Here is a 16,146-nt window from a genome sequence, read left to right on the forward strand (position 1 = left end):
TTAAAAACGCCAGCAGGTTTTAGACTCTAGGCCTTTAAATCATTGATAACAAGTATAGGAAATATTTAAATGAAAAAACTAAATTTGTTTTACTAGTATATAATCTGTAAACATCGTGGAAATATCTGAAATAACTTTAGTAAGGTGGGTTCTTACTTCTGCACCTTATGTTTTGCAATTTTATTATTTACTCTCACTTATTTTTATGCATCGCTCTGAATATAAAAAAATATTTATGCACCGAAACTTTTTTACAGTGGATTTCTGGCTTATGTTGAACAAAAATAAAATGTTAAATTTCTTTTTTTTTAGCCTACTTTAAAAAGATAGTCTGAAAAAGAAGACAAAAGCACGTAAAAGGTGCTAATGCATCTTAAAAATATCGCGAAAAACAAAAAAAAAGTCAAAATGTAAATAAATGAATAAATAAAACTATTAAAAATATATCGAAAAAATAAAAATTGGAAAGTAGGGTATTGAGATGGAGGAAAAGTGTCTCTCGGTCTTTCAGTTCCCCCCCCCCCTCCTTCCTAATAACTTTTGACTAAACATTCTGATTCAAACCAACTTTTTTTTGTTCAATTTTCACTTTTGCTTTGAACAATTTTTCCTTCAGTTTCGAACAGTTTTAAAACTTAAAGATTAACTACGGGGAAACTCAAGACAAATATAAATTCCAAACTTAGAGGCAAATTTGATTTTAAAAACTTTGTTAGGAAAAAATCTTGATATAGAACATGTATTAAATATATATATATATATATATATATATATATATATATATATATATATATATATATATATATATATATATATATATATATATATATATATATATATATATATATATATATATATATATTTTGATTTGAACAAGTTTCTGTTCTGTTTTGAACTATTCAAAACCCTAAACAATAACACCTACGATGAAACTAAAAATCAATGTAGATTCCGAACTTAAAGGCGGAATTGCTTCAAACAAATTTTGTTGGAAATAACTCTTGATGACCAATTTCCTACTTCGACTCTTAGAATTTTAGAGCCGTCGACTCCGACTTTGACTCAGGTACCCGAAAATTACTCTGACTTCAATTCCCCAACTCAGACTCTAGCTCCGTAGCTTCAGCAACAATTTATAGTTATTTTTTGGTAAGAAAAAAAAAACAATTATTTGACTCCAATGGATTGCACGAGAGGAAGCCTTTTGTGTGATATATAGGTTCCAATCGAAATATTTCACTTCAGTTATATAGAATTACAGGTAAGAATTTTCCAATCTTTACTTTTCTATTTCTACCAAATGAAGCGTCATGTCGGTAGCGCAAATTAAAACGAAAAATAAAATTATTTCTTAGCCTCTTTTTTCACAACGGGGTCGTTTCCAAAATTTTAAAAGTATTTTTTTCTGAAAGAGCATGCTTAAGAACAAAGAAACTGACCATTTTTTATATAATTTTTTTAAGTTTAATATTTAAAAACAATACTTAAATCGGTGCGCTTTCATTGTTTATGCTTCTGCTGATGACATTACAAATGATGAAATGCCATTTCGTGTTGCCATTCACAGAGCAAAATATTTAATTCGCATCTTTACTCACGTGTATTGGCAACGATATGGTTGATAGCAAGCGTAGAGCGCAATTTTACGTCGTTTCTTGATTATCATAACGAGGAAACGCGGTACAAAGATGCGCCTAAGAGCATCATTTGTGACGTCATCAAGATCACGCCTTGTTTGAAAAATCGGACATTTAAAAAAATAATTAAAAAATAACTGTTGGGAAAATAAAAGTATTTTCTGGGTTTCTTCGCTTTTTCTATCAATTTCACTGACTAAACTATTAATTTTGACTGAAGGAAACAACCTCATTTAAAACAATTTTTCTGCGATGAAAATAATAATGTTTTTAATTTTCGATTCTTTAATTAACGATGTTCAGCGATCAAAAATCGGCAAATTTGTCGTGTCAGAAATGATCATATCGGTAGCACATAAGTAGAAACCATTTGTTATTGAACTGATGCGTGCGTTACCGAAGTTTTTCACAGCTATTTCGTTGTGTAATGAGTTCGTTGACTATACCATGATTGAAAAGTCGTTTAATTTCTCAAACTATGCTTGAGAAACAAGATTTTCTATCAAGAACTTGAGTTCCTTAACAAAATGTTATCTCCGATTCCACTTTTTTCTTTTATACAATGGGGTTGTTTCCTTCAGTCAAAATTGGTACTTTTTGTCACTGAAATTGATAGAATAAGCAAAAAAAAAAAAAAAAAAAAAACATGGACCCAAAAAATACTTTTATTTTCCCAACAGTTATTTTTTAATTAATTTTTTTAAATGTCCGATTTTTCACACAAGGCGTGATCTTGATGTCGTCACAAATGATGCTCTTAGGCGCATCTTTGTACCGCGTTTCCACGTTATGATAATCAAGAAGCGAATTAAAATTGCGCTCTATGCTTGCTATCAACCATTTCGTTGCCAATACATCAGAGTAAAGATGCGAACTAAATATTTTGTTTTGTGAATGGCAACACTGAATGGCATTTCATCATTTATGATGTTATCGACAGAAGACATAAACAATGAAAGCACACCGATTTAAGTAATTTTTAAAAGTATTAAACTTAAACAAATTATTTAAAAAATGGTCAGATCCTATGTTTTTAAGCATGCTCTTTCAAAAAAAAAATACTTTTAAAATTTTGGAAACGACCCCATTATTCAGACCTTCGTTTGTAACTACTTCCTATAAAGCAGTAATTTTGTTTTAAAAAAAGTAAATCTGTTAAATTGCGCAAATCTGCCTAATGTTAGTTTGCATTATTTCTCCCAAAAAAGTGTGTTGATTGTTGGAAATAGCGAAAGTGTAAATAGAAGAAAACTCTGGATTAACAAAATTCGCTTCGGCATGAAATTAGCGACGAATATACTCGTCTGTTTGAAGCATTTTATTTGAAAGAGTATAAAGTATTTTACCAGGTTTTTTTATATTGTTTTGTGTGAATTTGTATAAGTATGGGGTTTTAATTTTATCTAAAGTTCGAAAGGAGGATTTGATAACATTTGCTAAAGAACTAAGGCGTTCATCTCTAAACATTTCAAAAATAATTAATTTAACTGACCTTATTTTGCTGCAACATTTAGTTTCAATGGACAGTATGCAAAATATGTTCTTGAAAATATTGTCGCAGAACGGAATGAAAAATTTTCACCGAGAAAGAATGTTTAGAATTTGAACTAAAAAAACAAAAGCTGAGAATTTTAATCGCTAAAACAGTGCGCCAACTGTACTTTCTTTCTTACATTATCGGCTGAAGAGATTCGCGAACATGTGTTTAATGTTATAGTTTTAGTATTGTGCTAGCAAGGAACCTTGGCGAAATTTCGCTTATCAGTAAAAAATTTTTATGATGATTGGAATAAAATGACAGAATTCCAAAAGAAATAATGGAAGATCAATCAAAGAGAAAACTAACACCATTCTACCGTGAGAAAATTTTACTGATGATTTGCGTAGCATGACATAATTAAATCATTTAATTTAGAAATTAGAAACATAGGAAACGGAAAAAAATAAAATTAACCGATTTGGCAACCTTAGAAATAACTCGGCTACAAATATAAAACAATTAGAGCTAGCCAAAAAAATATCATCTTTTTCTTTTGAAAAACCATAGTATTGTCATATAAATAAATTATTCAGTATTAAATGTTATGAAAAATGTATTTCCATCAAAAATTTATAAATATCGAATTCAACATCGTGGAAATGGCTGCTTTAGAACAACAAAGTACATGTTTTGCATTAATTTCTAACGTTTAGTAATGCTTCTTGATTTCTCATTTCTTTCTACGTGGGCCAGAATATCCACAAGACTTAAAATATTAATTTCAAACGAATAAAACAAAAAAATCATTCATACAAACAAAAATTACTAGGCTCATTATCATTTTATACCCTACGGCATGCATTTGTTTTACCCTTTTCCTCCGGCATTCGGCGGTGGCTGCGGTGCCCCTTGTAGTTTATTGGAGTTACGAATAGATATGCATACTTTTGAAACATTTCCCGAAACTTATTTAAACTGCTTCATATTTTCAAAAATTAGATCGCAAAAAAAAATCATATCTCAGAAATTCTAAAGAACGGATCTGATAAAAATGATAGCCGAGTTAAAAAAAAAAAAAATATTTCGAAGCATAACTTTCCAACTTCCAAGTTACACCCTGAACAATCTTATTATTTTCAAGAAAACTCATAAAGTGGCCTATATTTTTGTTTAATCATTTTTTTCAAATAAAAGTGTTTGTGCAATGTACTACCTGGCAAAGCACAAAAATCGCAGCTGCAGCTGAGCTCAAAGTAAGAAATTCCTTTTTAAAGATTTACGCCATTCATATATTTGATTCAGATTCCACTTTTTCAGAATTTTTCAAAGAATATTTCCCATTCTCAAACGACCATAAAACACTGTATAGTAGTAAAATATGTTATTAAAAACCTTCTCGTAACAATAACTCCATTTTGATAAAAAGTACGGATACTACTTTTGAGCTTATTACGGTAATATACTATTTGTTTTTGCTTTTTAGATTGCGCTTTAGCTGGAACTTTTTACGCTTCGGTCCAAAACGGGCTCGAGAAATAGAAGATAAAATTCAACTCGTAGTTTTGACGGGAGTGAATCGGAAGCGGTTAATCGTAGGTCAGTCATACTGAATACAAACATTTATCCACCTTGTCGAACTGATTGCGAATTTAAAGGATACGTTTGGCAATGGATTCGCACACCTAGAGACCTCTTTTTCTAGCGCAAACAATTTTTCATGCGTCGTTTTGGATCCTTTTTATGGCCCTCTTGTTGTGGTTCGTGGGGGCTCCTTGCAACTGCGACATTGTAGATCCGTTACTGGATACATTGGATCATACCTATATCAATCATACTCCATCACGAAAAATTCTTGATAGTATTCGAACTGAAAATGCGAAGAAGATGTAAATTGCCTAGATGGCGTAACTATTTTTTCTAGTTATATGTGTGGATTTCAGAATTTGTTCACAAGTGATAGTTATAGAGTGAATGATGTAATGCCTGATCAGATGTTGAAGTTAAGTTTATTAATCAGCTCAGTGAGCTTCTTTTTTAGTTGTGTATGTAATAAAAACCAATAAGTGTTTTTTATCTATATATCTCTTGCTCTATGACACTCTGTTACTACCAATTTTATTAAGTTTAACCCTAAAGTGCATAATATGTTCTTTGGGCTTCTGTTTCAAACATAAGAAAAATACTTTAAAAATGATAGTTTCATTTACGTATGGTTTATGGTTAAAATACCACTTGACAACATCGAACTTTAACTGGAAACACAATAAATATTACTCTCAAACGTTGACAAAAATTGTAAAAATGCCTAACTACTTAAGTAGTCGTAAAACTCTATTTGTCTTAAGAGAATTTGTGTTAAAAGAAGTAAGCATTTTGATGCGCACTAAACTAAAATAAATGTCTTGAATTTGGAATGCCCCAAAAAAAAAAATATTTTCCATCAGATTGGTGCATTTACGAGTTTCAAATCTATTAAACAGGATGTTCAGTGAGTATTTTCTTCGCAACTACGGAGATTCAGTTTGTTCTTAAAATATTTTAAAAGATTAAATTGAGTATGTTGCCAAATGGCAACACGATGCATTTAAAGATTAATTGTATTGCTTCTTTATGATATTCAGAGTTCGACATTATACTGATAAAAGAATAATATTTAATGAACTTTCGCTGAACTTTTTTTTTTTTTTAATGTGGAGTGATTTTTTAGAGTATTTTTAGCGTTTGTGAATTGCGAGTTTTCTTTTCTTTTCTGTTTTGTAAAAATAAGCGGTCTTTCCAAAAATCTTTTATATTTATGCTATGTACTTTATATAGAGTTACATTTTTGTTTCGTCAACGCGTCATTAAAATCTTAAGAAATGAAAAATTGTAGCCTTTTCATCGGTGTTTTTTTTTTTTTTTTTTTTTTTTTTTTTTTTTTTTTTTTGAGCATTTATTTTTAATACTTCCATTAGATTTATTTTTTTGCCAAATAAAAGTTTCCTTTGAAATTGAAAATGAAATTTTCCGCTTAAAGCTTGTATTAAAAATGGTAATTTTTTGATTATTTCAAAGACAGTTTCAGTGTTAAATTTAATGTTTTTCTTCTGTTTTCTGATGAAAAATTAACTGCTTTTCTACCGCTTGTTTTCGAAGTGAATTTTGCTGTTTATGTTTCTTTCATAAATGGCGATAAGACAATGGTTCTTTCTGAGACTTTCGGGACTTCATCAGTTCTTCTTCAGATAACCCAGCTAAGATCGAGGGTTTTTTTTTTAATAAAAAATAACAAATTTTATTCATTGATTTTATCAATAATTTGTATTAGTTACTAATTCATTTACTCAACAATGTAATGAAATATTTGTTTTTTTTTTCTCTTGGTTTAATGTGTTTATTTATTTATTTATTTTTTCAAATATGCTAGTTAACTTCGATTAATCCATTCGATTTTCTTAAATAAAAAATAACAAATTCTCTTCATTGGATTCTGAAATTATCTGTATCAGTTACAAATTCAATGGAGATTATTTCCCTAAATATAAGTTAGGGGGCCGGGCCCGTATAAAAAGTTCAATTTTGGTATTTTTTGACTCATTTTTATTTTTGCTCCAAACTTTCAATATATTTACTCTGCATCTGATTTTGAACATTTTTGCAGTTGGAAGTATACATCTAGGATTAACGGTTGCTAAAATAAAGGTCTTGCAAGTTAAAACAGATCACCCTGTATATCATAATCTGTGCACACTGCATAGTTAACTATAAGTTACACCTTACTTTTTTTGTTTAGGTTATAAAGATGTTGTTCATCGTCGTCCTTCTGTTCGCTCTATGCTGGCTTCCTTTTCAAATGTACAATATCTTGCAAGAAATTTTCCCCGAAATAAACAGGTAATTCTTTTTCTAGTTATATTCTTACATTATGTCTATACTTTTAAAACTGCAGGTTGGATATGGCAAGTTTTAGAGTGAAACGTTGTAGTACCAGCGGCACCTCCTTGAGAGTGCTATTAGACTCTCAAGGCACCTCAACAGCACCTTTATAGATGCTGATTTGGTTATGTATCGCGACACCTCTTACTGTGCCATTGGTAGAAAAAAGGCACCCTCGCCTCTAATGCTACAATGTTTTACTCTAATTACGTGACATATGCAACCTGCAGTTTTAACAATGTAACGTTTTTGGCAATATTCCTTACAACCGATAAAAATTAATCAATGCTCTAGTTTAGGATGATTAAATATGGATAAATTACGATGTTTATCCAGCGTAATAAGACTCTTTCATAATTATAAGTCAAACTTTCACCTAAGATCATTTTTAGGATTGTTTTCACTTGAGTTTATTTCCTTTGTACATACTACTCTTTTTTCCAAAATTCATGTTTGGCCAATATTGCCATAACTTTATTTAGAAAAACGTCATTTCTTGTATAAGTAATTATTTAAACAAATGCATATGCACTACTGATTTAAGCTATATATATATATATATATTTCAGCGTTTACATATTAACATTTTTCTACTCAGTTTACTTGGAGGTTTTAGGTTATTCGTTTCGACTTCAACGTAAATCGGTTGCTTCCCGAAATTGAATAACTGGAGTGGAAGATGTGTTCCTATATTTCTTTGCGCAAATAAAAGCGATCGAGAAACGAATCAGCGCTTGGATTGTCAACAAAGCAAAAAGATTCGCCTGACTGCTCTTTTTCATAAATTGAACCAAATTGAATAAATGTCACCACTTACGTCAGAAACGATTTCGCCGTCACTTTTACTTGGCTTGCTAACAGGCGTTTATTGCGTCAGATTGGACCAAAACTTGTGTACATTTATTTACTTTTTGCCTTTAATGTTTTTATGCGTGCAAAGTATATACATATGGATTTGGTATTATTTTAATATGCTATTTAAAAATACTTACCATCTTCTTTTACCATCATTTTTGCAACTCTTATCAAATTATTGTTTTGACGTTTGTTGAGTTTGGAAGATTACTAAAAAGAAATCTAATGGTTTACAAAGTTTCTACATTATGAAGTACTTATTAGTATTATTCCTATTAAATACCAGGCATCAGTACGTTCGCAAATAAATAAATAAATAAATAAATAACGCTAGTAAATGAAAGAATAAATGAATAAATTCGACGTCTTATACGTGGCATTTTTGTAGCCTACTGTTTTTATGGGTATACTTGCAGTTCTCTAAAAGTATCTGCAAAAATCTTTGAGGTGATGGAACCAAAGTAGAACTTTTTAAAATAAAAGCTAAAGAAGTATTGCTCTCAAAAGAAGGTCCATAAAAAAGTTATTTCAAAATCGATCTTTAAAAAGGTACGCTTAATCCCGCTTAGTTGAATACCGTGGAATATCCCACTTAGCGTAATTAATTTTCAATGTACCATCCGTTGAAGTTCGTTATTTTGATCCCGGATAATGGAATATTCCGTTTATTACATAATTTTTCGTGGAAAATTAGCTGTTCCATTAAGCGGACTCGACTGTAAAGCTGTTTTTGGATATTGTCATACGCCTATTCTAAATAATACTATGAGCAGGGACATTAGATACAAGAAGAATTTACCATACATCTCGTTAAAAACGTTTAGGTTCAAATTGACAGTTCTTAAATTTTTGACCTGTTCATTCAACTCCAGATCCGTGTCTGGCATACATTAACCCTCACCGTAAACAAAATATGTTATTTATAGTTCCTAATAAATGCAGTACGGCAAAAAAAAAAAAAAAAATACTCAGCCTGACTACCGTTATGAGAATTTTCTTCTGAAGGAAGAGATGCTTCCTAACAGCGGGTAAATGTATTATTTTACAAATGTTCGTAACATTTTTCACAACATGGGAAGCACTTCATATGTTTATTTGTACTTAATCTGTCATAATCTAGCTAAATTTGACGTTTATTGATCAAAAATCAGGATTTGGTCGAAATTTCAACGTAATTATGGTAGATCAAGAAATTGTCCCAAAAATTTAAATTTTTCTGTGTGCAATTTGCTTTACTACTGACATCTTTTCCGCATTTTCCATTATATAAATCAGAAAAAAGTAGTTTCGGCCCACCCTAGTGTATGTCAACGTACCTCGGGTGCTTGCATTCGCTTGCATAAGGTAGACATCTTTAAAAATCATTTTTTGTAGGCAATCAATGCAGTTTAGGCTTTCAAGAAGTAATTATCGCCCTACGTAAATGTAAAATATAATTTCATATCGCGAACAAGTTTCCCTTATGCATTACAATTCTTTAAAGTTAAATAATAAGAGAGGAATAATTTATTTATTAAATGTTAAATAAATAAGCCGGCTGGTGGCATGATGATTAGGCGCTGGCCTTCTACGCCTGGGGACCCAGGTTTCTGCCTTGGTTGGCCAGTCGGTGGATTTTCGAGATGCAGAAAATCTTCTGCGTCCATGTCGTATGATTATGTGGTATGTAAAAGATCCCTTGGGTATTCGTTTGGCTTAGAATATCCCTCGGCTAAATTAAACTCCTAGTTCAATTTAGCATCAAATGAGAGCCCATATGCCTCCATCTGGTAGAAACTGGGAATTAAAAACATTACTGCGTCATGCATCAGCGCCTTAATGGTGACACACGAGAGACTGATGCATGGTTGGGGAATGCACTAGGTCTGGTTATGGCCCACACGCCTCTTGAGGTGGGTCTCTTGTACAGCCACATTGGAAAGAAAAAAAAGATAAATAAATGCTGTTAACGCAGAAATTCGTACGAGTTTTTGCTTAATTGTATTTTGGAGATAATGTGAACCCAATTGCAACGTGTTAGAAGCTTCCACTGCTAAACAGCTATTGCTAAAATACTGTTAACCAGCAACTACTTTTATTATTCCTTCCTTTCTTTATAGATTATATTTGTATGCTTGTAAGTTGGAAGTTGATAGCGTTTTCTCTTTTAAAAAGTTCTTAAGAACAACCCCCAAGCAATGCGAATGAAATGATTCTGCTATTTGGTGCTTTCGTAATACTGGTTTCATGGATTTATTTTTTTTTCTTCAACATAATCAGAAGTTTTAATTTTTAAACATTTATTTGAATAAAATGATGAAAATAACTAGTAGTTAAACATAGAGGGAAAGTGAAATACCCTGGAAAAATGAAATGTAGAAATATTTACTCTGCTTTCAGCTCCACCAATTTGGTATTATTTTAACTATATCATACCATATGTACTCCATTCCAGTCAGAAAAAATACTTTCAAAGACTACCGCATTTGGTAATACAGGCAATTTTTCAAAAATGATACTCATATTGTAAAATTTTGTAAGTCAAAAACGTTTTTTGTTACAATAAAATGATAAAGTTCTTGTTGTTAACATTTTAAATATTGAGACCTCCTAATATTCAATGCAGTAAAAATTTAGTTAATATTGAATTTAGTTGTATTTTAAATAAGTTGTACAATTAGTCAAGTCCATACGGGGCAAAGTGGATGGGGCAAAATGAAATAGTTTGTTTCATTTACTCACTCAAATAGTATAAATCGCTTTTGTTTTCATTTATTAATTAATTCATTTACATTTCTACATTTAGTAATTCAATTATTTATTCATTCACTTATTTTCTTATTAATTCATTCTTTTACTCGTTTATTTATTTTTCTTTAATTAATTGATTTATTCATTTAATTATTCGTTTATAGTTTCATTATCTTTTCATTATTTCATTCTACCTTTTATTTACTGATTCTTTTGATCAAAAACATGTTTTATAATCGAATAGAAAATATTTCATTATTTTTTTTTTTACTTTGCTACAAATTTACTGTCAAAAATGAATACTATTTCAACGCTAGTTTTATTATAAAATAAAATGTTCTTTCTTTATGTACTGTAATTTTCAAAACAAATTTCCAATTTGTTCATTTTTAAAAAAACTCAGTCGTCTTAATCATTTTACCGAAGAAATTCTTTGCCCCACATTTCCTTACTGTATGGTACTTGATTGCATTTAATACAGTAGTAAAATGTTCAAATGCGCATTCTTGGAAACTGTGATAGCGTTTAGCATTTTTCATCCGTTGTAGTTGCATTAAAAATTAAATTTTCTATCTTAGCTCGTTAATAAGCTTATTTCGTCTTATATGCAAATTTGATAATTTTACGAAAGATTCAGTGCAATCTTTTAAGGGCACTTTTTTTCAAGAAAAACGTAATTTTATTTCATAAAAATGCAAATTTTTACTTACTTTAAGGAATACACTTTTTTTAAAAAAACCGCAGTTCTTATGAGAAAGGGAGTTTTTATTTTAAAAAAGCGCACTTTTATTAATGGAAAAAAAATATGCTTGAAAAAGTTTGACGCACTTAGTATGGTTCATTTTTTTTTAGATACCAGTAGTTAATTATTTTTCTTTTGCAGTTACAGGTACATTAACGTTATTTGGTTCTTCTGCCACTGGCTAGCAATGAGCAACTCATGTTACAATCCCTTTATTTATGCCATTTATAATGTAAGTAGCACCACTTCTCTTATTATAATTACTGCCATTACATTTTAGAAATTTGTCTATTTTTTTGTAAAATTATGAAGAAATAATATTTGAGCTTGATCTTGTTGAATCCATTTAAATTTCCATAATCCATTAATTTCTCGTTTAAAATAGTTATGCCATGAAACTTAAAGTAGAATTCCGAAGCATTAAATGATGAAAAAAGGAAGCAATAAGGAATCTGTAATCCAAATATGATGAGAAAACATCAGAAATTTTTCTTTTGAACGAAGTATTACGGGAAGTGAACGAGTTTTGCGCAATTAAACTCACAGAAATGTGATACTTTAAAAATCGCCGCGACCTGTCGGAGTTTTTAAATATGTGATAAAAAAGACACCGAAAACTTATTTTCTTTCACTATGTTTTTTTTAAAAATAAATTTAGAAAATAAAAACTAAAAACTTGCTTTGTGCAGAATAACCCTTTCCGTACACGCAATTATGTTTAATTCATGTGCCAGTAGAGAAAAGCTGCTGAACATAAATGAAATTACAATAATTGACTAAAAATGCCAGACTTAACTTATTGCTCATCTTTCTTAAATATAAAATGTATTTTATCGTAAAATATAAAAATCTTCTGTGCGGATGTTTGTCACCATAAGACTTTTAAACGGCTGGACCGATTTTGGTCAAATTTTTTGTGTGCAATTAAGTTGAGACAAGCATGGTTTCGAAGCTCGATGGATTGAATCGGAAACGTTTTTGTTAATTAATCATTAATTTAAACATTCGATGGTTATGTCTCTCAAATGATTAATATTTATTTTAACCTATTGTTGAGCGAGAACTGAAATAAATATTTAACCCGTTGCCAAAGGACAATAAGAAAGCCAGCTCTGCTTTTTGTAATGAAATTGCCTACTGTGATATGTCAATTGAGAAGAGACAAAATGTAGAGAGAGGGAGTGAAGCCTTCATTTCTTGAAAGCAACGATTTTAGGTCCCGTGAAAGTACCGTACCTAGCAACATTTGTTTCTCGGCTCAAATCCGTTTGAGTTTTGGCAACAATGTCAGGAATACTTTAAGGATTATCTAAGTAATCAGTACATTATTGAAGGAAAAGATGCTGGAATTTAAAGACGAAACAAATTTTATTTTCGTCCACATAAATTACGACAGGGTAGTTCTGTACTCAAAAGGTCAGTGCAGTAGGAGATCTTTATCTTTGTTGGAAAGAACAAATTAGGCAATATATGAAGTTTAAAAAGTTTTCGCTCAAAAGATCGGACTACTACTCTGTCGGAGTTGACTTCGCTCATTGATCGGCTGGATTACAGTAAGGTGGTGGCTTTGCGACTTTGGCTATAAACAATAGAGTTGCGTGACATGCATTTGTTTACATTTTAAAGCTACTGTTAATGTAATGTATTGTATTTTTTGTTTATTTGGCGAAATAGTTCAAATTGCAAAGAATTATTTTTCGTTTTTAAAGAGTTTAGCCATTTTAGTTGAAGAATGTGTTCATTTTACATCGGGAGGGGGGGGAATGAGTGATTTTCGCTTATTCAGAGAACAGTTTTTACTTTTATCATTTTTTAAAACGATAATCCTTTCGATTGTTTTATTCTTTTTTCATATGGGGGATGTTGCAGCGGGATTTCCCGTTCGTTCTAGATGGATAGTTAGTTTTTTATACTTAATATCTGAGGACGCTTTTTATCCTTTTTAGTATGGCTGAAGGAACAAACCATCAAGTACGGAAGAAAAAATACTTAATAAAACAACTGCTCAGTGGATATTAGATAAATCAAGTTGCAATAAATATGCGCATTCTGACACCAAGCAGCTAAAAACATTTTCTTTTTACTTATTTTTTCAACAAAACAGTTCAAACACTTGATAGTTTATTGAATTTTTTTAACTTTTCAATTTACAAAGATTGAACAGAACAACGTCTGTCGAGTCATCTAGTCATATTATAAGTATTTAGGCTTGTTTGTATTGAGTGAATCTGTTAGCTTCTTTTGAAGCAGCTAACTTCGTTTTGATAGTCTTTCGACTCTGTGCTAAATGGTAGAGGTAACAGTGCTATTTCACTTACAAAGTACTGGAAGGTTTGGCTGCAGTAACTGTCGACATCAATAAAGTTGGATGTTTCCTTAGTTTAGATTGTTATCAACCAAAAAAGGCCTATTCCGTCCATCCAATGTTAGAACAGCTATAAGCTGTTCCATGTTGAGGTAGGGGAGATATTCTCAAGCTTGGAGAAAAAAAACTTGGAGGAACGAACTCTTCTGGAACACATATGTGGTTTCAATCGTTGGTATTTTCTGCTTAAATTATACATGTTGCCCATGTTTATCTCAAATAAATTTTACGAAAATAATGCTATATCTCGAATTTTCTGTTGCGTACATGTTTCGAGGTTAATACTCCAACAATCTTAATCAACAGCAGAACCGAAAAATTTCTTCTTATATTAACTTCCGCATTGTCCTTTGAATTTTATATGAGAATGGATCCCAACATCATACTGATTACTAAAGCTAATAAAGCGCACGTAACTACTGTAAACTAAGGAAGGCAATATTCAAGTAGTTTAATACAGTTATCGATAGCCGAATCGTATGAGCGACTAAATTATTAAAACGCGGATTTTTTTTTTTTTTTTGCCTGCATGCCTCGAAGACTACTTATGTTGAAATTATTCATTTTTTTTTAAATTTTCTATTTAAGTTCAACATTTTGCCCATGTTTATGTTCGAAGGAAATTTCGTAAACAAACCTCTATATCTCAAATTTCAATTACGTATTTTTTTCGGATTAATGCTCCAACACAAAAAAAAAAAAAAAAAAATAATAATAATAATAATAATAATAATAAATAATTGTAATAACGCAACAACAAAACAACTAAAATAACGCAATCAAAAGTACTTACTTATCTTATCAACTTTGCATAACAGCAGTGAAACACAAAAATTAAAAAAAATGAAGCAAATAATCAAAAATAATAATAACTAAATAAAAACTATGAGAACAGCTACAAAATTCAAGATATGATAAATCTTTGAACGTTCAATCAAATTGGTCGAACAAAAAAAAAATCTGTTGAAAAATTGTTTGCATTAATTTATATATTACTTATTCCTATACATTTTTACATATACCAAAAATTTCACCTACAAATTTATAGGCCTAATGCTGAAGTAGAGCAAGTAATAAAGTACGATATATTTTTTAGAACTCTTTCTTAGAACAAAGCATAAGATGAATACTGCGTAAAAAAGAGACCCGTAATATGTAACGTCAAGCATACCTTATTAAAATTCATACCAGACATAAGCTACTTCTTGAACCAGAAATGTCTTTCATCTCTCGGGAAGAAATTTAAAATTGAAATAAGGATGATTGTTTCCTAAAAGCGAACAGAAGACTGTTTACTTGCTCAGCTCCAAAGTTACAGTACCTAGGCTTCCCATTTCATATGGCTATATGTTTCTGCCGGACTAGTTCGGATACGTTATTAGTTAGATATGAAAAATTGTTCTCTGACAGGAGAAATCGAAATTAGCATGTGTGGGCAAAAGAAAGTCAGGTGCCTTTTTGGATTACACAGCTATAGGAGGGCTTGAGTGTGCTTCCTTTTTTTTTAAATGCAATTTTTTGAAAAATTCTTTCTGACAAGGCAAAAAGAAGTACTTACTTTTTGTATTGTTTTCTATTGTAAATCCCCAATGAATATTGAACACCCTGTACACTATACTGCCTTGGGCAGGTAAAAGGCAGTATCTGCAAATTTTTCTTTTCTTTTTTTTTTTTTTTTATCCATTGTAGGTTAGCTTGAATGTACAAATTAGCTTGTTTCGCATCCACTGAAAAAAAAGCCCGAAAAATTTCTAATTCAGACATTTCCCTATAGTGTTAGTATTGAATCGAAAATTGCGTGTGTGTATTTGTTTGTCAAAGTAAGCTTGTGTGCAGTAACTACATATTTATCAATTAATATTTTATTTTACTTTTCAGGAACGCTTCAATACCGAATTCAAAAATAAGTTCCGCTGCTGTCTATCGCCATTTCGACAAGGACACGAAGATGGAAAGACCTTGGACACATCGTTATCTTCTAGGTATGGGTGACTAGCCGCCAGTTCCCGAAATCAGAGTTTCAATCGAGCTCAGTCTCGAAAGATAACAACAAATAATGACTTCTATTCCGAACGAATTGAAGATAGCTTATGAAAAGATGTGCTCTAAATGCAACCGTGTACATGCCTCATGATAATGCATGAATTTTACCACGTTCAGAAACTCAATCTCAAGCAGTTTTGAATATGGCATCATTATCTGGTTTTTAAAAAAAAGTGCACAATTCCATCGATCTACAAACCCAATCACAATATTTGTGATAAGTGTGTTCAACCCTCATTGGCATGTGCAAAATGCGAGTGCAATCTTTTTGACTGCATTTAAACTTATTAGTATCGGATTTATCAGGGAGCTCTTGAAACAATTTCGGAAGATTTTGGGAACATCATGGTTATTGCATATTTTGCAAAGATAATGAACA

At 30.9% G+C, this 16,146-nt stretch overlaps 1 protein-coding gene across 1 annotated transcript in view; it reads left to right on the forward strand.

The window, feature by feature from the left end:
• The window catches only part of LOC129220533 (tachykinin-like peptides receptor 99D), a 43,464-nt gene extending 27,748 nt beyond the window's left edge, over positions 1-15,716 (forward strand). The window contains exons 2-4 of the mRNA XM_054854962.1: positions 6,890-6,990; positions 11,501-11,591; positions 15,603-15,716. Coding sequence (XP_054710937.1) covers positions 6,890-6,990; positions 11,501-11,591; positions 15,603-15,716 — 306 coding nt within the window. The remainder of the gene's footprint in view (positions 1-6,889; positions 6,991-11,500; positions 11,592-15,602) is intronic.
• Positions 15,717-16,146: the final 430 nt, after the last annotated feature.

The sequence above is a fragment of the Uloborus diversus genome, chromosome 4, assembly GCF_026930045.1.
Source record: "Uloborus diversus isolate 005 chromosome 4, Udiv.v.3.1, whole genome shotgun sequence".
NCBI lineage: Eukaryota > Metazoa > Arthropoda > Arachnida > Araneae > Uloboridae > Uloborus > Uloborus diversus.